Here is a 23,151-nt window from a genome sequence, read left to right as displayed (position 1 = left end):
GTGTGTGGGTACGAAATTTTGTGCTTCATGACCGCATTCTCGACATTGAGCACACCTCAGAGCTCTAGTCTCGTCGAGTATGCCCTATACGTTCGCACCGAAGGCAAATTGGAGCTCTTCGGCGAACTACAACAAGTTTTGAGCCACCAAAAACCTGGAAAAGTGGTGTGACGAGTGCGGTGCTAAGTGCCCTTGGAGCGTCTTCCACACAATTCGTGTGGTAGACTCGGCCTGCTCAAAATCTCGTAGCTTCCATTCCTTTTGACGTCTTTCTTTCACTTCCCCATAGCGGTCAAAAGCCTTCTTTAATGCCTCCCCTGTCAAGTGAAATGGTACCGAGTGCACTTTCAATGTTATACCTTCCTGTACGGGATCTATGACAGCGCAAAATCTTCCTTTCACCTTCCGGCCACCCGCGGTCACCATTCACTTCCTTTGCTTCACGTGTTCGTAGCTTCATCAGCCACACTTTCTTCATTTAGAAAGATCCGATACCGGTCACGTCTTTCAGGTCGACGAACTTCTTGCAGCGGCTTGGGGAAATCTTCAAGACAGCATGGCCTTCCAGTGCGTCACAGTGCAGTAACAAATAGTGTTTCATAGTTTCACCTGATGGCACAGTCGGTATCACGTACTGATATTTCGTTGGGGCATGAGCAAGCATGGTGCCACAAGACGCGGCTGCTGAACCCGCTCTCAGAGAGCTGAATATCTTGCGTCCAAACACCTCCGTGCCCAGAGGCAGTGTCCACTACGCCATCCCAACTTATAGATGGTGGCGTCTAAAACGACTACAAACTTACGGCAACAGGCCCCCTCATTTTTACCACTACGCTATGGCGACGGGCACCATTCACCGTAGTGATTGCTTCACGGTGAAGGGGCTTGTCGTCATAGCTGCATCGCTATTATGACGGACCCCCTCACTTTAACGATAGCACCACGCTGGCGGGCCCTACCACTGTAGTCACGATTATACTACGCTGGCAGACCCCTCAGTTCAACAATAATAGTGCACTAGCGGGCGCTGTCACTGTAGGTACGATGACGCTACGTGGAAGGCCCCCTCACTGTAACGGTAGTACTGCGCTAACGGGGCCTGTCATCATAGTCATTGCCTTTTCAGTCTTATTGAGCACGCACGCATGGACAGGTCGTGGCCTCCCATAACGATCCTTCTAACGATCGAGCGCGCCATGTTCAATTTATCTAATTGCTGATAGAATGGCTTTTATGAGTTATTTTTGAGCTTCTCGAGAGACGAGAACGAACGAATAAACTATATTTGAAGTCCAGTAGATTTGTTCTGGCAAAGTGAGGGAATAGGAGATTAACCTCTGTTCCTTCCCACCTTCCGTCGATTATGAAGGTGGGAGCAATGAGATTTAGCTGTTTTTGGTCATTTGTAGTGAATTCAAGCCACACGCTGGGTTATATTACTTGGCTCGCGTGTTCTCAAAAGCCTATATAACCGAAAGCTAACGTTTTCTCACCATCCTCAAAAAACGTAGCAGGGCACCTTTAACGAGCCTGAAAAGACGTGAGAGGAGTTGTTGCTCAAGCAGCAACTGTGAACTGATTTTACGGGTGCGGTGGTAATCGCAGGTACGTGCGCCATCTCGTAATCGTGCAAGGCTGCCACCACCGGGCAGATCGTGTGCCTTTATACAAGAGTGCCTCCATGCGCTCTTTCGCCTCCGCGCATTGAGGTACTCTACTTTCTGCGTGCTGCGCTCTCAGCGTGAGGAGACTGTGCGAAAAGTGTTTAAGGAGCGGACGTATTCTCTTGCACCAATGTTTTGTGGAGTTGCGTGAGACCAGTTGTACGAGAGTTAGCTGCCAGCCTCGCTTCGTAGAACATCAAAGTTTGTTACTGTCACACTCAGTGCTTTACAATGGGGTGAAACTGCGGTTTTGTAAATAATCAGTATATGCGGCACATCCAGGTAGTTTCAAAATAGGAATGTCTAGTTTCTATTTTGATATTTATGCCTCAGTTTAATTGTTCATCTTGTTTTTTTTCTTTCCAGGAAATATAGTCAACGTCTCAAGCATCGGATCAATGAGGCCAGTATGTCTTGCTTGTACTTTTTTTTCACATTGCACGCAAGTTACCGAGTATACACAGCATGGGATTCAAATGAATGAGCAAGTGAATTGCGTTTATCGTATCTAAACTACCTAACAACCATTTCACCTGATAATCAAGTGAAGTTTATTCACTTAAAATACCTCAATATTCACTGGATATTTCGTTTGCGCGATGCGAAGTTCTATGCAACAAATACAAAATCTAGTCAGTACATCACTGTTATTCGGTCAGTACACCCTGCATAAGTGTGCTCTGCTCTGTTCTTATACCTTCGGATTACACATATCATCTTCCTTTTCATTGGCCACGGCGTCGTCCTCAACTCAAGTAGGAAAGCACTGAAGAGATTCAGCAGTTTATATATATATATATATATATATATATATATTGAAAGACGCAGGCAGACTAGGTACGGCGAGCAGGCAGGGCGAGCAGAAGCGTTTATTCTGCGATGTCTGGCTCGGCTCAGAACCACACCAAGAGAGAGGACGATGATGATGGGTATGTGCAAGTGAGAACGATGATGATGGGTATGTGCAAGTGAGAACGATCAAATGCTTGGAATGTGCTTACAATTTCCCCCCCCCCTCTGCGAAGCGGCCAACCTGGCCGCCAGTCAGAGATCGGCCGAACGAGTAACAAAAGGCTTCATGCGTGAGACGTGAACTATTTCCGTGCTGCGCAGACGGCGGTCAGTGACAGACTGAAGCGGGGTGACGAGGTAGTTAACTGGAGATGTCTGTCGTACAACGGTGTATGGGCCAACATACCGGTGAAGAAATTTCTCGCAAAGGCCCGACGCTCGAACCGGGGTCCATAGTAAAACCTTATCGCCAGCATTAAAGGCCACGTCGCGTCGTTTTTTATCACAGCGATGTTTTCTCTCCTTTTGGGTTGCTTCCGTGTTTTTGCGAGCAATTTCACGGCATTGTGTGACTCGGGCTGCGAACTCTTCTGGGAGCGAGGTACTGCTTGGAGCCGGTGCAAAGAAAAATGCCGTGTCGAAGACCGAGGAGGCAGATCGGCCGTACACGAGAAAAAACGGGCTGTAGCCAGTTGATCGTTGTACCGCAGTATTGTATGCGAAGGTGACAAACGGTAAAATGTTATCCCAATTTTTGTGGTCAGGATGCAAGTACATCGATATCATGTCAGAGAGTGTTCGGTGGAAGCGCTCGGTAAGGCCATTCGTTTGCGGATGGTATGTAGAAGTGGTTTTATGCACTGTATTGCACGCCTGCAGGACTTCATCCAGGACCTTGGAAAGGAAGGCTTTGCCACGGTCACTCAAAAGGACGCGAGGGGCTCCGTGGCGCAAGACGATGGAGTTCAAGAAAAAATTGGCGATTTCTGTGGCGGTAGCAGAATGAAGAGGTGAAGTCTCGGCGTATCTTGTTTGATGGTCGACTGCAGTGACGATCCAACGGTGACCGGAAGGTGTCAACGGCAAAGGACCATACAAGTCTATTCCGACAAATTCGAATGGTGTGGTGGGACAGGGAAGAGGCTGAAGGAAACCAGCAGGCGGGGATGTGGATCGCTTGCGGTGCTGACACAACGCGCACGAGCCCACGTATTTGGCCACCGTTGTGGACAAGCCAGGCCAGAAGCAGCGCGTCTTGATGCGATCGTAGGTCTTGTGGAAGCCTAGATGACCGGCAGCAATATCATCGTGGAATGCTTCCAAAACTCGAAGACGAAGGCAGCGGGGAAGAACTGGCACCCACTTGTTACCGGTGGGATGGTAAATGTAGCGCTTAAGCACACCGTCCTGAAGGCGAAATTGTCGAAGCTGGCGTCGCAAGCGGCTGTTGGGTGGTTTAGTGACACCGCGAAGGCGATCAATGAAAGACCGACAGTAGGAATCTGCCAGCTGAAGTGAACGTAAATCGGAGTTCGAAGATAGCTGCATTGGATCCAGCGATGCGAGCGATACGTGTTGTGAGGCAAGCTGGGTGTCAGAGTCATTCGAACGCGATGCGGTGGACGTATTGTCACGAGAGAGCGAAAGTGGGCACCGGGACAGCGCGTCGGCATCATGATGACATTTGCCAGACTTGTACGTAACTGTAAAGTCGTACTCTTGTAAGCGCAGTATCCAGCGCGCAAGACGTCCTGACATATTCTTCATTGATGAAAGCCAACAGAGTGCGTGGTGGTCGGTGATGATGGTGAAGTGCCGACCGTAGAGATACGGGCGGAATTTCTGTATCGACCATACGATAGCCAAGCACTCCTGCTCCGTGATGGTGTAATTCCGCTCAGCTGTTGACAGAGTCCGGCTAGCGTAGGCCACAACCTGCTCTTTAGAGGTGGAATCACGCTGCAGAAGGACTGCTCCAATGCCTTGTGCGCTTGCGTCAGTATGGAGTATGGTAGGCGCTCTCTCATCGAAGTGGCGCAGCACTGGTCCGGAAGTCAGGCGTTCTTTCAAAATTTCAAATGCAGATTCGCAGTCGTTGGACCATGAGAAAGGAGCACCAGTGGCCAATAACTTATTTAGCGGAGCCGCTAAGGTAGCAAAGTTGCGTATAAAGCGACGAAAATAGGACGCGAGACCAAGAAAGCTGCGCAACGTCTTTTGGTTGGACGGTCGAGGGAACTGTAGCACAGCTGCGATCTTCTCGGGATCTGGTTGGATTCCGTCTTTGGAAACGACGTGACCGAGGACTTTGATGCTTTTGCTGGCAAATGTACACTTCTTTGTATTTATCTGAAGGCCAGCCTTGGAGAGACATTGTAGCACCTCGTCTAATCGTTGAAGATGTTGGGCAAAGGTACTTGAAAAAACAACGATATCATCTAAGTAACAGAGGCAGGTCTTCCATTTTAGGCCACGAAGAACAGTATCAATCATTCGCTCAAACGTGGCTGGAGCGTTGCACAAGCCGAATGGCATTACATTAAATTCATAAAGGCCGTCCGGTGTGGCAAATGCAGTTTTTTCTTTGTCAGCCTCGTTCATGGGGATTTGCCAGTAACCTGATCGTAAGTCAAGGCTCGAAAAATAGTTCGCCCCTTGCAGTGTGTCTAAAGCGTCATCAATTCTAGGCATAGGATATACGTCCTTGCGTGTGATCTTATTTAACGCGCGGTAGTCAATGCAAAAACGAACAGAGCCATCCTTCTTTTTAACTAAAACGACTGGAGATGCCCAGGAACTCGAAGAAGGTCGTATTATATTTCGCGATAGCATCTCGTTCACTTCTTTTTCAATTATTTCTCTCTCTGATTGCGAAACCCGATATGGGCGACGGCGTATCACACGAGAACCGTCGGTTTCAATGCGATGTACAGCCGCGGAAGTCTGACTCAGTGTTGTGGTACAGCTATCAAAGCAGGCTTTGTGCTTAGCCAAAAGGGCCAATAGTGCTTCAGACTGTTTTGGTGTGAGGTCTGAACCAATGACAGGTCGAAAAGGGAAAGAACGTGAACCTGGAGCTGGTACTGGTGACGAAGACGGGCAGAGTGTCGCGATGGAGGTCAATGGAGAGAAGTCAATCTTTGCCACTGTCATTCCCTTGGGCAGCAGCACAGATTCTGCAGTTGTGTTAGAAACGGGCAGAAAAGCGCAGCCAGAGGAAAACCGGAGGAGGCAAGAGGCGACGAGAATTCCACGGGAGGTGCAGCGAAACGAAGGAGCCACAAGTGCATCACCGTCGGTTACTTGGGTAGATGCGACAGCTATCACGTGTTCGTGACCAGGGTGCAGGACGCAGTCTTCAACAATGACCAAGTTGGAGATCGAGGGTGATGAAACTGGAATGGGCGCATCCGTTGTATCCGTTATGTGAATGACGTTCTCTTTAAAGGATATAACAGCGGAAGCAGAATGCAGAAAGTCCCAACCAAGGATAAGTTCATGAATGCACGTGGGCAACACAATCATCTCGATGTGGTGACGTATACCATCAATAGAAACACGAGCCGTACACTGTCCGTCAGGTTGAATCAGCACGTTATTTGCCCCACGCAACACAGGTCCCACATAGGGCGTTCTGACTTTACGGAGGCGCGAGCACAAGTCACTACGCAAAACAGAAGTGGTTGCACCGGTGTCAACGAGAGCTTGCACAGGAATACCTTCAATAGTCACTGACAACATATTAGCTGGGCGAACAGGAGGTATTTTTGTTGGTCGACGGGACGCAGTTTTCCCTCCAAAAACTGCAATCCTTAGTTTTCCGAAGATTGGTCAACAGGACGGGAGATGATTGGACGAAGTGGCGATGCGGAGCGGCGATAGGGCGATGGAGAGCGTCGTCTGGAGGAGCGGTATTCCTGATGTTGACGAGGGGACACTGGAGGAGACGGAGACCGGTACTGCGCGGACGGGTAGGTGTCTGGAGCATAAAGATCTGGTCTTCGGAACCGGTCTCGTTCGAACTCAGCATAGCCTCGTCGTTCCTCTTGCTGGCGGCGACGGCAGTAACGAGAAATGTGGCCTCGTATACCGCAGTAAAAGCAAACAGGACGGGATTGACGCCACTGAGGATACAAGGGTGCAGCAGTCATTCCACCTCGCATAGCAGCCAAATGGCTACTAGCAGTATCCGTAGAGCTAGATGCCCCGGGAGCAGGCGGAATCGCAGCGATCTCCGCATATGTGGGCATTACCGTTTGAACAACCGGTGCTGCCGGTGTCGACCTGGGCGTCACATCGGCGTATGTGGGCATCGGGCGTGCTGGCGGAGCGACCGGGGATGTCGGTGTCGCCATTGCCGCTAACTCCTGCTTAACAAGATTCCGCAGGTCGAATGGTGGAGACGGAGCGGAGGCGACAGTGGACCGCTGCTGTTCAAGGTCTCGAAGTTCTTCCCGGATAATTGTGCGGATAAGGGTTTTTAATTCAGAGGGAGGCATCAGGCGTGGATCACTGTCTTGTTGAAGCCGAAGGGACTGCAACTGGTCAAGGCGTTGGCATGTCGAAATGACGTCGTTAACCGTAGCGGGATTGCCAACAGCCAAGGCGTTGAATGCGATTGGGCCGATTCCTTTAAGGATGTGGCGAACGCGCTCATCTTCCGTCATGTCTTTATTCGCACGGCGACAGAGGGCCAAAACATCCTCGATATACGAAGTGTACGACTCATGTGCCAGTTGTAGACGCACAGCCAGCTTCTGTTTCGCGGCTTCGGAACGACCCGATGAGCATCCGAATATTTGTCGCAGTTTGTTGGCAAAGGTCGACCAATCAACGAAGTCAGTTTCGTGATTAAAATACCAGGTTTTGGCTACGCTGGTCAAATAGAAAGGAAGGTAGCTCAGTTTCTCTGCTTCGGTCCATCGATTGGCTGAACCCACACGGTTGTAAAGGTCAAGCCATTCCTCGACGTCGTCACCGCGAAGACCCGCGAACACGGGCGGTTCGCGCTGAGGGCTGGTGACAGTAGATGAAGAGCGGGCAGCCGCCGGCGTAGGGGCTGTAGCGTTAGGGCTAGGCGTTAGGTCCGATGTCTGCATACCTGTGTGGGTGGCTGGGTGCAATCGGCGACCAGATCGGAGCTCCAGGTGGGAAATGAACGTAGGAGGACGTCGGGATCTTACCCCGGCACTTCCACCACTCTGAAAGACGCAGGCAGACTAGGTACGGCGAGCAGGCAGGGCGAGCAGAAGCGTTTATTCTGCGATGTCTGGCTCGGCTCAGAACCACACCAAGAGAGAGGACGATGATGATGGGTATGTGCAAGTGAGAACGATGATGATGGGTATGTGCAAGTGAGAACGATCAAATGCTTGGAATGTGCTTACAATATATATATATATATATATATATATATATATATATATATATATATATATATATATATATATATATATATATATATCTTGAGGAATAATGGCAATCTACCAGTCAAACTTGAGAATGCTTTCCAACATGCCGTTCATATTTTTCTAGTCACTTCAATCATCAATGTCGTGATTCGGCTCCGTGGTGACTAGCTGTTCCAATAGACGTGATTTCTCAAAGCTTGCAGTGCACTGCTACCTATCTCGAAGCGCTGTTCTTTTCCGAGGTTGTCGCACATTAGTTTCGTTTTCTGCAGACTAATAATAAGACTTTAGTGATTGCGCCTATGCACGTGAAGTGTCCACGGTATCTGGCGCTGTTGCCCACAATTGTAAAGTGTTGCTTGTACGTGAAGGCAGTTGTCTGCTATATATGCATGCTGGTTGCATGGAATAAAGGTTGATGTTATCTCGCGCGCATCGGGAGCGGCTCAGTCCCTTTCTCAACTTCTGCGGCCCCGCCGCGGTGGTCTAGTGGCTAAGGTACTCGGCTGCTGACCCGCCGGTCGCGGGTTCAATTCCCGGCTGCGGCGGCTGCATTTCCGATGGAGGCGAAAAGGTTGGAGGCCCGTGTGCTCAGATTTGGGTGCACGTTAAAGAATTCCAGGTGGTCGAAATTTCCGGAGCCCTCCACTACGGCGTCTCTCATAATCAATTGGTGGTTTTGGGACGTTAAAACCCTACAAATCAAATCAATCAATCGGCCCGGATGCGCATGCCGTTTCGCTAGGCCGCAACAAGACATGGTGCCAGAAGTGGAGTGTCTTCTGATATTCGAGGGGCGTCGCACCAGTCTTCGTCAATTGGCGTCATGTCAAAAGACAAAGAAGTCAAGCCAGTTCACGGCATGTTCACTGTTCCAGCTTTGCCAACATATGACTTTGATCAGACGTCCGAATGGCCTTCCTGAATCCAACTATTTGACAACTACCGCTTCCTCTTAGACCCAAATGAGCGAAGTGAAGAAGCGCAAGTCCGGACTCTGCACAATGGGCATACAAGCGAGAGAGATATCTTTTACCTTCGCACTATCTGAAAGAACGCAGAAGCAGTATGAAGTCATCAGAAAAAAGTTAGACGATCACTTCGTGACCGCACGGAACCTCGTTTACGAGTGCGCATGTTTTCACCGATGCCTACAACAACCTGCACAAACATTCGACCAGTTTATCATCACGTTGCACGCACAGGTGGACCGGTGTGACTACAAGGAAAAGGAACGCATAATCCGTGACTAGCTTGTAGTTGGTCTCAGTGACGCCAAGCTCTCAGAGTCACTGCAAATGAATGCAAACTCGGCTCTCGCCAGCACTTTAGAAAAAGCTCACTTGAAGGACACCGTCCAACAACAGCAACAGCAGGTGCGAGAAACCACTGACAAACCTTCGGCAGCGCCAGCCAGCAACCTGGACGTGGTCAACGAACAACGGCAGCCACGGAAAACTTCTTCAGGACACCGTTTGAGCACCTAGTCAAGAACCATTGCACCTGTCACACAAGGTCAACGCAGACCACAGCCCTACTGACCTCTCACCATTAGCTCATGCCCCAACTGCGGTCAAAAGAGCACTCAAGGGCCTCCTGCCTGGCACGAGCTGCTAAATGCAACTGCTACGGTTGTTCCGGACATTTCGCAGTAGTGTCGGAAAAAGGCTGCAGGCCAGCTAAAGAAAGTATGAAGTCATCAGAGAAAAGTTAGACACTCACTTTGTGACCGCACGGAACCTCATATGTACAAGGGGGCGTATTTTGTAGGCATCGTAAATGGGGAGCACTCTAATTCTGGTATGGTCAAGTTGTCATTAACGACACTCCGGTGTTCACTATACTTGATTCGGGGACAGAAGTGTCCATTGTACCCTTAACGTTTCCGGGATTGCCTACCAAACTAGAGAAGTGCGACATTACCTTAACGGGACTCGCGAACGAGCCACAGCGAGTTCTCGGAAAGTTTTCTGCCACTATTCAGCGGAAGCCACACAGTGTCCGACAAGCCCTGCACGCGGTCTTGCCTTTGCGCTCGATACTTTTGGGTCTACCAGAGCTCGAAGCCCTTGAGCTTGATTTGATTGATTGATTTGGGGCGTTTAACATCCTAAACCACCATTTGATTATGAGAGGCCGTAGTGGAGGGCTCCTAAAATTTTGACCACCTGGGGTTGTTTAACGTGCACCCTAACTTGAGCACATGGGCCTACAACAGTTTCGCCTCAATTGGAAATGCAGCCGCCGCAGCCGGGATACGAACCCGCCACCTGCGGGTCAGCAGCCGAGTATCTTAGCCACTAGACCACCGTGGCGAGGCAAGCGCTTGAGCTGATCAAGTTCTCTGATTCGGTCAGTTGCACGGCAGCCATCGAAGCTTCCCACCCTCAGCTTTTCGTTAGTCTGGGAACTCTGAAAGGGGAATACCATATCAGATTGAAGCCGAATCATTTTCCCTTTTGCTATTCAGGTTGCTAGTCGCATCGCCTTACTCCCGCGGCACCGAGTTAAGCAGGAGTTCGAGCGTATGGAGCGAGACGACGTAATTCGCTAAGTAGACGAACCAACAGAATGGTGCGCGGGTTTTGCACCAGTACTCAAACCTTTCGGGGACATCCGTATTTGCGTTGACTTAACACAACTAAACAAAAGTGTACTTCGTGAGCGCTATGTCATGCTAACTGTGGAAGATATCTTGGTCTGTTAAGTGAGGCCTCATTTTTTTTGCAAGCTCGACGCGAATTCTGAATTTTCTTAGACCACGCTGTCGCCAGTAAGCCAATTGTTAACTATCTTCATTACGTGATTTGAGTGATATTGTCTTCAAAAACAACCGCTTGCAGAAACGTCTGCACCTGAGTATAATTAAAAGAAAATGTCGCCGATTCTGAAAAAAATCCCAGACGTTGTAATGATGATGGACGACATGCTAATTTATGGATGCGACCAAACTCAACATGATGAGCGTCTGAGTCTTACTTTAGGCCGTCTTATGAGTGCTTGCGTTACCCTAACCAAAGAAAAGTGTTGTTTTTGAGTAACTGAGATAAAGTTTTCTGGTTGTGTTTCAAGTCGAAATGGAATAAGGCCGGACCCTGGAAAGTTCTGGGCCATCAAACAACTGCCGACGCCAAATAGCGTGTTTGACGTTTGATGGCTGCTTGGTATGACTGATCACATGGCAAGATTCATACCAGAGTTGGCTTTAAAAATGGTGGCATTACGTCACTTGCTTTTGAACAGTTCTGAATGAACGTGGGGACCAGCCCAAGAACAAGCGCCATCGTGCGTTAAATATTTTATCGGTTAGTGCGCGCGTCATAGCTAACTATGATGCAAAATGCCCTACGATTCTTTCCGCCAATGAGTCATCATTCGGTTTGGGGGCGGTACTGATGCAAGTTCAACGAAACAACAAAAAACGACCCGTTGCCTTTGCATCGCGCTCGTTGACGCCTGCCAAAACCAGATACTCCTGGATTGAAAAAAATAATCTCTAGCAATGATGTGGGCACTATAACGAGTCCAAAAAAACATCAAAGGTCTTTAAATTCGGGCTGAAGCCGACCACAACCTCTCGTACCGTTGTTGGGAAAAACCTCTTTAGATGTTTTACCACCTCAAGTTCAGTGTTTTCGGATGAGGCTCATGCAGTTCAGCTATGAAGTTGTGCACGTCCCGGGCAAGAGCCTATAGTTACTGCAGATGTGTTGTCAGAGCGCTGATTCAGAGAAAGAAAAGTGATAATGCATTGGCTCTTAGTGACGTCAGCAAGCACGTTTCAGGATGCTTGTCAAACGCTTTCGAGGCCAGCCTCTTCGAGAGAGTGTAAACAGAGCAACCCGCTGACGAAAGTTTTCAAGCAATCGTAAAATTCACTCAGAAAGAAGGCCAAAAATTCACATCTTTCCGATAGTCTTGCGTCCTTGTTGGCAGGAAAGAGCGCTTACAGTTGCTAAAGGCGTGTTATTTAAAGGTGTGAGTGTAATCAATCCTCAAACATTGCGCTTGAAGGTCTCGATACGCTTGCACGTGAATCACCTGGGAATCGCAAAATGCAGAGCTGGAGTCAGAGAGTCGGTATGGTGATCACGGTTGATTTGTCAGCTGAAAGCTTTTGTTATCGATTGCCGCATATGCGCCAAGCATAGACACCAAAAGTCAGAACCCATAATCCCGACCACCACTCTACAGCGTCTGTTTCAAAAACTAGGCGCTTATCTCTGCCATATTCAAGGAAAATAGTATTTGGTAGTCGTGGAATATTTTTATAGGCACCCAGAGATTGTTTTATGATCTACAACGTCGGCCGCTGTCATTGCGCACCTTGCAAGTTCATTTGCAAGACATGGCATACCAGAAGCTATGTCCGATAACAGAACACAATTCGTGCCGCAGGAATACAAGTTGTTTGATTGCAGCTAAGGTTTCACGCTGGGACGTCCAGCCCCAGGTACTCGCAGGTAAATGGTGAAGTAGAGAGGATGGTCCAGACAATTAAAGGGCTCATAAAAAGGCAAATAACCTATATTTTTCTCTCCTTGCGTACAGGAACACTTCTGGGCTACTTGAAAAAAGCCCTACAGAACTTCTAATGAGCAGTTGGCTACGTGCCACGGTGCCTGTCTATCCCACCAGCTTTCTGCCTCATACGAAGAAGCTCAAAAGCCATGATACGACCACCCGATAGCGACAGCGTAGAAACTCCAACTATCGTCATAGGGCTACTTCGTTGGGAGCACTCAAACCGGGCGTGGAAGTCTGGGTGACGGACTGCAAAGCAAAAGCGCGAGCTTTGCGACTTGCTGAGCGGCCGACGTCGTACGTGGTTAGAACATTCACTGGTGTAGGAAACAGAAAGTCCTTCGTTCGCTTCGTTCAACAACTAAAAGATGAAGACGATGGAGGTAGCTATGGTTTTCCTCAATCAAATTATAACCGGGTATAAACGAAACAAATATCTCACAGGTGCCTTGCGTCATAGACAGCAAGGCACCTGATGATCTACCTAGCCCTTCCTTGCCGGTAATCGACCTTCCTGAATACCGAACGCACCCCGCCGCGGTGGTCTAGTGGCTAAAGTACTTGGCTGCTGGCCCGCAAGTCGCGGGATCGAATCACGGCGGCAGCGGCTGTATTTCACATGGAGGCGGAAGCTCTGTAGGCCCGTGAGCCTAGATTTGGGTGCACGTTGAAGAGCCGCAGGTCGTCTAAATTTCTGGAGCCCTTCACGATGGCGCCTCCCATAATCATAAGTGGTTTTGGGACGTTAAGCTCCACACATCAATCAATCCATCAATACCAAACGCAATCTGGTCACCCTGTTCAACAGCTGGACCTCTACGGGTTAACCAATTGACAGTATTTTTTCTTGTGCATTGTTTGTTTCTGCAAACTTTTCTTTCGTTGCTAGTGCTGAAAAGTCGGTTGCAATTGTCTGCGTAATATTACAGAAGAGAAGATGTGGTGATGGCGCCCATGTGCGTCAAGTGTCCGCGGTATCTGACGGTGTTTCTCACAATTGGAAATGGTTGCTTGTATGCGACGTCATTGGTCACATGAGTGTCTGCCACATATGCATGCTGGTTGCATGGAATAAAGGTTGGGGTTATCTCACCCGCATCAGAAGCGGCTCAGTCCCTTTCTCGGCTCCTGTGGCCGGCCCGGATGTGCATGGCCTTTCGCTAGGCTGCGATGTGACAAAGACCTACATTTCTCCTCTCCTTGCCTTACTCAGTAATCATAAATTACAATTCACAATCTGAGCCACTCGGAAATGCTCTGTCATCAGTGAAGCGCAAATTACCAAAGTGTTCTCTATTTACTCGTATCTCTAACTCTTCCCATTAGAGACCCCTGTAAGCCCCCTGTAAGCACGCGGTAAATATCATTCGGAAGACGATATACCCTTGCCTTACACCCCTCCTTATCGGTATTCTCTCACTTTTTTCGTGGAGCACTATGATGGCAGTTGATCCGTTGTAAATTTTTTCTAGGATGGGTATATATGCTTTGTCGACACCCTGATTTCACCGTGTTTGCACGTATGCTGATACATCTACTGAATAAAATACCTTCTCGTATTCTGTGAAGACGATGTAAGGTGTGTTGGGTGTATTCTCCTGATTGATAGTATGATTGCGGTCGATTGTTGATTGTATTGTATGAAATACTGCTTGATCGTTCGGTTGATTAAAATGTAATGGTTGCTTAACTCTGTTAGCAATTACTTTTGTAAATAGCTTCTACACTACTGAGAGCAAGCTGATCAGCCTGTAATTCTTTAAGTCCTTGTCATCTCCTTTCTTATGTATTAAAATGATGCTAGCATCCTTCCAAGACTCTGGTACTCATCTTGTCAGCATTCCTGCCCCGTAAACAAGGTAGCTAGTTTTTATTTCACAATCTGTCCTCCATCTTTCAGCAGATCTGAAGTTACCTGATCCTCACCAGCAGCTTTGCCTCTTTGCATGCACTCCAAGGCTTTTCTGACTTCTTCTGTGATTACTGGTGGGGTGCCATCTGGGTTACTGCTTGTTACGAATAGTATTAAGGTCGTGCTTCTCCCGGCTTCTGTACAAATCTCTGTAAAACTCCTCCGGTACTTTAACTATCCTATGCATATTGGTAGCTACTTTGCCTTCCTTGTATCTTAATGCGTACATCTTGTTTTTGCCCATCCGAAGTTTCCTCTTCTCCGCTTTGACGCTTCCTGCATTTCTTTAAAGCATGTTCGATTCTATCCACGTTACTTCTCCCACTGGGTACCTCACACTTGTTATTCAACTTCGAAAACTCTGTCAGTCCTATTTTTTCTGTTGTGTTTTACCTTCCAGGATTCGACGTTTCTTGATAGGCTTCTTCGCTTCCTTGGGTACCTTGCTAGGCCCCGCTCAAATGACCGTCCCCCAACTTCCACTGCACACTCCGTAATGATACTCGTCAGATTATCATTCATTGGGTCAATTCTAAGACCGGTTTTTGAGATAACAGCCGAGTATCTGTTCTGAAGCGACACTTTGTTCCTGCACTTTCTTTCTCAGCGCTAGCTCATTCATGGGCTTTCTTGCGTATCAGTTTCTGTCGCTCCTTCTTCAAGTCTAGGTGCATTCGAAACCTTACCATTCTGTGGTCACTGAATTGTACCTTGCCAAACCTTTGCACATGCTGCAACATGCCTAGGTGCTGACTGAATATATCAACAATTTCGGTCTTACGTTCGCCATAACGGCTACTCCATGTCTACTTACAGCTCGCTTCTTTTCGGTAAAGCTATGTGTTAGTAAGATCCGTAAATGTTTGCGTTCTGCGCAGTCTACCAACACTTTCCCTCTCAAACTTTTTTACCGATGCCATAAACTCTGGCTGCCTGGTCTCCATCCTGCTTCTTCCTTCTTTTGGCATTGTAGACACTTATCAGTATACTGTATCTTGTTTTTACCTTACTCTTTGTCGATTCAACATCTTCACGGTAGCTTTGAAATAGTACTTTATCATGTCTCAGCAGAGGATTGGACAGCCTGGAGCTGTATCTGACCCCTCCCTCCTTCATGATTACGCCAATTAACTAACCCTCGTTTCTCTTTCCAAAGTGGCTGCGAAGCAATTGACCACGGCACCAGTCAGATCTGCACGAGCAGGTAATGCTGAGAATCTCTGCGTCCCGAGAGGCCGCCATTTGAACCTCAACATGGCAAGGTTTAATGCTACAATCTCGTCTCGTGAGGGATGTTTCGCTGTGCTCTTCGAGCAACTGGTGTGTGTTAAATGGAATGCAATTTGGTCAAGTGAGATTAGGAGGACGTATGAGGCCTATACAAGGCTACATAATGGGCACGCGCTTTGCTATCATTGCTTGGCTGACAGAACAGAGGGTGGGGCTCCCTATCCAAAATATTATAGCTGGTAACATAGAGAAATACGATAGCATTAATGAATGGGTAGCAGGTATTGTAATTAAACATATAAGATGAAATAGTACAGGGCTACGCACCTACATCCAGTCTGACGAATAGACCTCCACAATTTTTAGAGCCCGTCGAGCGCGAGTGAAGCTAGAGGGTCCTGCCAGACGCTTCAAGCCCTTCCTGTCTAGACCTTGGTATCAACGAGCGTACTGAAAGCTACGCAGAAAAGAGACAAAAAGGGGGAAAAAGCTAGGTGAAATCCTCAGGACTCACAATGACCATGGGCACTTCTTTCTTTGAACATGCGACTTCCTGTTATTGTGATCTCGAGCGTGACCAATTTCGAGAACGTGGCGGCATTGTGCGGTGGCTACGATAACTATACAAATCATCGCGCTCAAATCAGTCTTTGGCCATGTACTTTATGTTTTTGACACAATCTCTTGCGTCTATGGCACTATTTGTGCAGAGAAAAGAAAGCGAATTCTGGCCAACTTTGAGAATTATTTGCGTACTCGAGGTCATGTGCTGCGCTAGAATGTTGTGCAAACGTGTTCTCAGGAGTCGGTCAGCAGCGTTTTCTGACCATGGCAAAAAAGAGTTGCTGGGTGCCTTTCGAAGCAAATGCGAAAGTCTCAAATTTCTTATATTCACAATAGTCCGATTCGTCTTGAGGTCAAGTATTTTATTCATTTATTCTATAGCCAATATATTGCTTGTCATAGGATACCATTATTTGTTGATGCTTTGCATTTCCAAAAGTGTAGTTTCTAGAGACTGGGATTTAGCTTCCGATATAATGAACCATGCTAGGCTTTGAAAATACTCGCACAACAAAAATCTCTTCTTCTCGATAGAATATTCGCTGAGACACGAGACTATTGATAATTTTCCACTGTTGCTGATTGCCTATATTCGGCAATATTCCGGCTGAGTTATTACTGCATCTCAGTATTGTTTATGCTTGCAAGCCTAACTGAGTATGTCAGCAGGAATCAATTTATTACCTTCTTCATAATCATATCGTAGTTTTGGAATTTTACACACCACATAACAATCGATCATCAGTTTATTACCTCAATCGTGTATATACAAATTATCATAGAAGAGCGAAGTGGGATTGCATAGTTCCAGAAAATTCTTGCATGGAATTCCCCCAGTCTTTCTTTTACAGCTGCAATGAATGAGCTCATATTTCGCTAAGCTAAATTAAGAGTACGATTCATTGAACATTTTACAAGTAAGCACGATTTCCTACGTAAGCACCGATTTCTCGGTGACTGAATGAAATATAAATTCATGTTCTCTTCAAGGTACCTACAGTTCCGCTGTCTGGCATCAGCAAAGCCGGTGTGGACAAGTTGACAAAGATTTCCGCACTGGGTATGTATGAATTTTGACGAACGTTCAAGCCGCGAAATATTGCTTGTCCTGATCGCATCCCAGTACGCAGCAATACCGAAGTATATGCAAACTGGTAACGTAACTTCCATGGAAGCCCATAGATCCAGTAGTCGGCGGCTCGTTGCCACCGTCGCCAGTTAGGTGAAGAGGGGACTATTAACAGCGAAAAATAACAAAAAGTAAAATAAGAAGTCATAACCGCAAGTGGTAGCGACATTGCGCTTTTTTTCTTTTATGGCGCAAAATTAATTTTTTTTGTTGCTGACCTGTTAACTGTCTTTATTAATACGCAACTTTATTGCATCTTGTGCCACGCTGATTGCATGAGGGAGAGAACAGTTATTAGCAAAGTGACGTACAGCACTCATGGATTTATATAGGACACTCAGAACACATGGCTGCTGGTGCAGTTCATGGGTGCTCATGGAGCCAAGGTGTTGCATTGTGGTATTGGCCGAGGGAAAGATTATCTTAGAAGCATGGTCACTGCTTCCGGTTGCCAACTAGCCGGCCTGCAGTTTACCATGCGCACACTGCCAGCGTGGCTCCGCTAGGCAAGCACGCTTTCGCATGCCGGCCGACCGAAATGGCTCACCGGAGGACACTACTTATTTTGTGGTGCGAGTAACCAACGCGCTGGTTCTGCACATTTTGGCGATGCGGCACGTAGGCTCTGTAAGTAAAAAAATTGAATCGGCTAAGACAATGCGCATTATGTGCGTTCACAGCCTTGATAAAAACAAACATTTGCACAAATGCACAGAGGGTGTGTTGCGTTGTTTTTGTCGCAAGAAAAAAGAGATGTGTGAGGCCTGTGCTTGGGTAACATCAGAACAATGTCGTAGAATTTTCCGTGACGTCCTGGGAAGCCAATACTGCCATGATACTGCGTGGAAAACATTCTTAAAGGCTATCAGCTATGGAAGAACGCGCCACCTTCTGCCATTCTTCCTGGACGACAGCGACAAGCTGTCGGAAAGACACTAACTCTACGTGCATTCGTTTCACCTGCACTTCGTGAATTGGTTCACGAAGCCGCTGCACTTCATCATTCGTTTCACGAGTTTAACGTGGCGGACGTAGAACCATTGTGTTGGTTTCAAAAAAGTGCAGCTGTGTTGCAAGGCTAGTTCACGAATTCCCTCTACCTGCTAGCGAGCTAGTGCCGAGTCCGTGCAACACAAGGTGGCTACCGCTGCAGCAAATGACACAGCCGATTGCATTCGTGTCCGTTTTAGCGACGTACAACACGCACGAAAGTGAACATTTTTCGGTAGATACATGCCTGGCGACGTAAGCGGCACCGTCTTTTACGATCACAGCCTCTACAATGCTCGAGACAGCTGGCGAGTGGCATAGGGCTTGCACGACATCTGCACTCTCGTATTTGTTTCCGCGTCTCGCCACTGCTACGCTTGCTGAAGCGTCACCTGCATGAAGACAACGCTCAGACGGCACAATCGTGAACTAGCTATGGAAGTGCATGGTGAATTAAATGGACGTTCTAATGCATTGCTTCTATGTCACAAGAAGAACGTCCTCCGACTGTTTCTTTTTTTTTTTTTTTTGTCACGAAAGAATTGATATGTGGGGTTGAACGTCCCAAAACCACCATATGTTTTTAAGGGACGCCGTAATGAAGGGCTCGAGAAATTTCGACCACCTGGGGTGCTTAAACGTGCACCCAAATCTCAGCACACGGTCCTACGGCAATTTTGCCTCCATCGAACATGCATCCGCCACAGCCGGGATTTGCTCCCGCGACCTGCGGGTGAGCAGCCGCGTACGTAAGCCACTAGACCTCCACGGTGGGGCTTATCATCAATGAAATCACGAAATAGGCTCACTACGGTTTTGAGAAGCTAGATTGATTGATTGATTTGTGGGGTTTAACGTCCCAAAACCACCATTTGATTATGAGAGACGCCGTAGTGGAGGGCTCCGGAAATTTTGACCACCTGGGGTTCTTTAACGTGCACCCAAATCTGAGTACACGGGCCTACAACATTTCCGCCTCCATCGGAAATGCAGCCGCCGCAGCCGGGAATCGAACCCGCGACCTGCGGGTCAGCAGCCGAGTACCTTAGCCACTAGACCACCGCGGCGGGGCTTTGAGAAGCTAGATGTTCGTCATGAGTGCGAACGCACATAATGCGCATTGTCTTCAGCGAATCATGTTTCTTATTTACAGAGCCTCCGTGCCGCATTCCAAAAAGGCGCAGAACGAGAGCGTCGTCTACTCGCAGCACAATATAAGTAGTGTGCACCGAGGAGCCATTTCCGTCGGCATGCAAAAGCGCGATATCAGCACCACGCTGGCGGTGTGCACATGGTAAACTACAGGCCGGCTCGTTGGCGAGCCGAAGCAGCAATCCTGCTCCTCAAATATTCTCCCCCTCGGTCTATACCACAATGCGACACGCATAGAGTTTTCAAATATACACTAGAGGGAACTCTGGCGCTAGTGTCTATGGGAGCTGCAACGCACGGTGCTTCAGTGAGCATGAGAATGATGGGTAGTACACACATTTGTCTAAACTTCGTCCTTCTGGCCTGCTTTTGGATTCGTGTGTGTTCGTGTGGCTTGAATCTGTTTTCTCACGAAACAAAAATCAGAAAATGTTTAGTGGTTGCGATTCATCACCTTATTTTTTTTTTTGAATTACCTTTCCAAATTGAGTCACGAAGTTCAAAAGGGTTGAATATTTCTTTCAAAACAAAATTGAAACACAGCAATAAACGAAGCCGCCACTACGATTCACCACCCGCAAGTACGAAGACTAGGCAAATGTGTGTATTACCCATCATTCCCAAGATCGTTGAACGATCACAGTGCCAGAGTGCCCTGTAGTTAATTTTGAGAAACTCTAGGCTAACCATCATTCTCATGGTCGCTGAAAAATCACAGCGCCAAAGTCCCCTATAGTTAATTTTGAGAAACTCTATGGCGACAGCTTGGTTCTATGAGCACCCACGAGCTGCGCGATGTCTGGCACCGGCCATGCGTTCCGAGTGTCCTGTTTCAATCCGTGAGCACTGCAACTGCAATATACAAAAGAAACTTCGCAAAGGCAATTTTGAGACAACTATTCACGAGCACATTAGCATATTAGTTCGAAAACTCACGTTGCCCAATCGTTGAAAACCACGGCAGTGAGACAGCAGCTTTGAAAATATGGCTTTGGCAGCGCTTCCCATTCAGTTACGCTGAGGTGATCCGGCTGCCTCCGAGAGATGGCGCGACATGTTATGTCTAGAATTCCTGGGGATGAGTGTGCAGCGTCTCGTTGTTTAGCGTGTTGCATTCATCGTCACCAGTGGCAAGGCCACGCCAGCCGTGCACCAGCGAAAGGAGTCGGCAGTCACAGGAGTGGCTATCTACACATTCTGTGAGCTATTTTAGCTCTGAAATGTCACACCAGTAAACAGCACATAAAAAATAAGTAAACTACTGACGGTACGCAAAAAAAAAACATCACGGAAAAGTCAGCAATGCCTCGTTGACCTGGTAATGCGCCAAACCAAAGAACACGCCGAACTAGACACAAGCTCTGGAAACGCCCCCAAAAACCTTTCGCACACGCTACCAGACTATACTTGCATGTGCCCGCTGTTTCTGAAACCAAACGAAAAAAATGGGCGCTGAACGAAATACGAAAAAGTAAAGCTTTATTAAAGTAATCTACTATTTTCTGTAACGAATAAAATTAAACTATCAAAAATAAACCTTTAATTCATTTTTTGGTTTTAATATTTGTCCGCTCCTCACCTAGCCACGCTTCATCGTCACGCGGTTGTTGATGTCTGCCGCAATGGGTATCAGATCCCCTTATTTTTTACTTCTACGACCTATTTAAATTGACCTTGGCGATACTGCATACACTACTGTGAATACAATCCTACAAACGCAGATAAATTGTGTTTTTTTATGTCAGTTTGGAAGTGCGAGCGCAAATTTATTATTTACACAAAGCAGTGACCACCAACCGGTATTCTTATTGTGGCCATGCAAACTAAATATTTAGAGCAGTTGACGTCGCAATATGATCTGTTTTGTGTTTAAATGAACATTTAAGGCAGTATGGATCAGGCTAATGGCGCACATAAACGTACCGATGTTGCACAAAGAGGCAAAGTGCTCGAACGTTCGAGAACAGATATACACATAAAAAACCAAGCATTACCAGTACTTGTACAGCAAATAAGAAGAGTCCTAGGCTTCACTATACTACTCGAAAACTTTTCTTGGTTTCTCTACGTGAAGTGGTTCGATTTGGCACGCGTCTCGTAAAGCTGTGGAAAGTAGTGGGGGTGTAGCATCGCCGTTTCATGCAGACGCAGACGCCGTTTAGCGTTTGAGGTACACGTAAAAAGGCTGGACTTTCGGGCACGTTCCAAATCGCTGTGAAGCTAAATAAATAAAGCTGCCTCGCTGATATGTGCTGAGTTCTGTCTCAAATAGTTCCACTTAAAAACTGAAGAAGGAACTTCTATATTTTACATTCAAAGTAGGGTCGCTATTGTGCAACTACATTCACTGACAGTAGGATGCACGCAATAGGGGTCTTTAGCCTTCACTTCAATGACAAGAAAAATTGTCCCCGAGTATAGTAGGGAGAACGTTTGGGGATAAATTGTACGTGGTACAATATTACCCGGGTGTATCACTCCATACACGCAAAAAGCACAAATGCCCTGTAACACTAAATGCGATCAAATTGCACAAATGGTCTTATCAAAACTGTTGGTTCCCCAGGATAGTAAGAGGAACAAGAGGAACCAGTATTTTCTTCAAGGACAAACCACACTTCGCTCGACATATGGTCCCAGTTCAGTTACACTTGAACAAACTAGGAGATACTCGAAACTCTCAATTGAAGAATACTTACTTCATACACCTACACTTCAATAGAAGCAGTCTCCACATTTCCCCACGGAAATACCCCGGAAGGCTAATCTATTTATTCTTGTTTCAAATCATCTGCGTCGAAGATGATTGTCAAATGCAGAAGTGGCACATCCTCTCCCACCCACATAAAGCAGAAATTTTCAACCAGAACCCCACACCTGCCGTCGCCCAAAATAACAATGAAGTTCACCAAAAATGGGGATGATTCCTTTAGTTAGAAACCGGTATAACACGAAAGGGAAATGTGTCTTCACAGAGGCAGTTGCGCGTTTACTGTGCAATGTTTTAGTGCAAGGGAGAAGGAATGAATGTAACAGCAACAAATTGCAATGTCATGAGAAGAGCAGCAAGCAGCTCAAAACTTCCAGCGTGCACCTCAAGCCAAAAAAATTTATGAAATAAACATACACAGGACGAGCGTGGAATTGCTGTCACAGTTCAAAACTTAAAGTGCGCTGCTCAGACAAAGAAAGGCGCGCGATTCTTCGTCACCATTCTTCTGCGTCTGTGAGCAGTTCGCTTTTTTCGTATAACGCAGCCATGGCAGCGAGTGAAGTGACCTTCGTGCTCTATTCAACCACTATAATTTCGAAGCAAACTTGCCATTGAAGCACAAGAAATACAAAGCGCTCAAATTACAAGATACCTGTGCGCACGCACGAGAGACCGCGCTGACAACACCCTGTAGATCCGCGCATGCATCGTACCTCCAGAGTGCGTCCGACGTCCTCCCTTAATGCCATCTCACTACTGACAACAAATGTGCACTAAAGATGCTGAGCTTCGAGGACAATCAACGGTACACTGTAAACCAAATTACACCCATATAGGTGTTTTATAGTCTCTATAACTCACACCCCAACACCCCACGAAATGGGTGTATCAAGCAGGGCTACACCTATATCGTGGGGCGGATTTTCGAATTTACACCCTATGGCACAAACATTTTTTCGGGTGGAGACAAATGTACACCCAAGTGGCCTTAAGGGAGTGAGGGTGTAAAAGCGATTGTACCCAAGTAATCTTAAGGGCGTAAGGGTGTAATATTGCTATGACACCCTAAC

The 23,151-nt window shown here is 47.3% G+C and overlaps 1 protein-coding gene across 1 annotated transcript in view; it reads left to right on the top strand.

The window, feature by feature from the left end:
- Positions 1-23,151, top strand: part of LOC119168980 (3-oxoacyl-[acyl-carrier-protein] reductase FabG) — a 135,294-nt gene that overhangs the window by 74,467 nt on the left and 37,676 nt on the right. The window contains exons 5-6 of the mRNA XM_037420158.2: positions 2,031-2,071; positions 17,088-17,157. Of these exons, the coding sequence (XP_037276055.2) occupies positions 2,031-2,071; positions 17,088-17,157 (111 nt within the window). The remainder of the gene's footprint in view (positions 1-2,030; positions 2,072-17,087; positions 17,158-23,151) is intronic.

Source organism: Rhipicephalus microplus, chromosome 3 (genome assembly GCF_043290135.1).
Source record: "Rhipicephalus microplus isolate Deutch F79 chromosome 3, USDA_Rmic, whole genome shotgun sequence".
Classification (NCBI taxonomy): domain Eukaryota; kingdom Metazoa; phylum Arthropoda; class Arachnida; order Ixodida; family Ixodidae; genus Rhipicephalus; species Rhipicephalus microplus.
The sequence above is the reverse complement of the archived record's forward strand: the minus strand, read 5'-3'. Positions and strand labels throughout refer to the sequence as shown.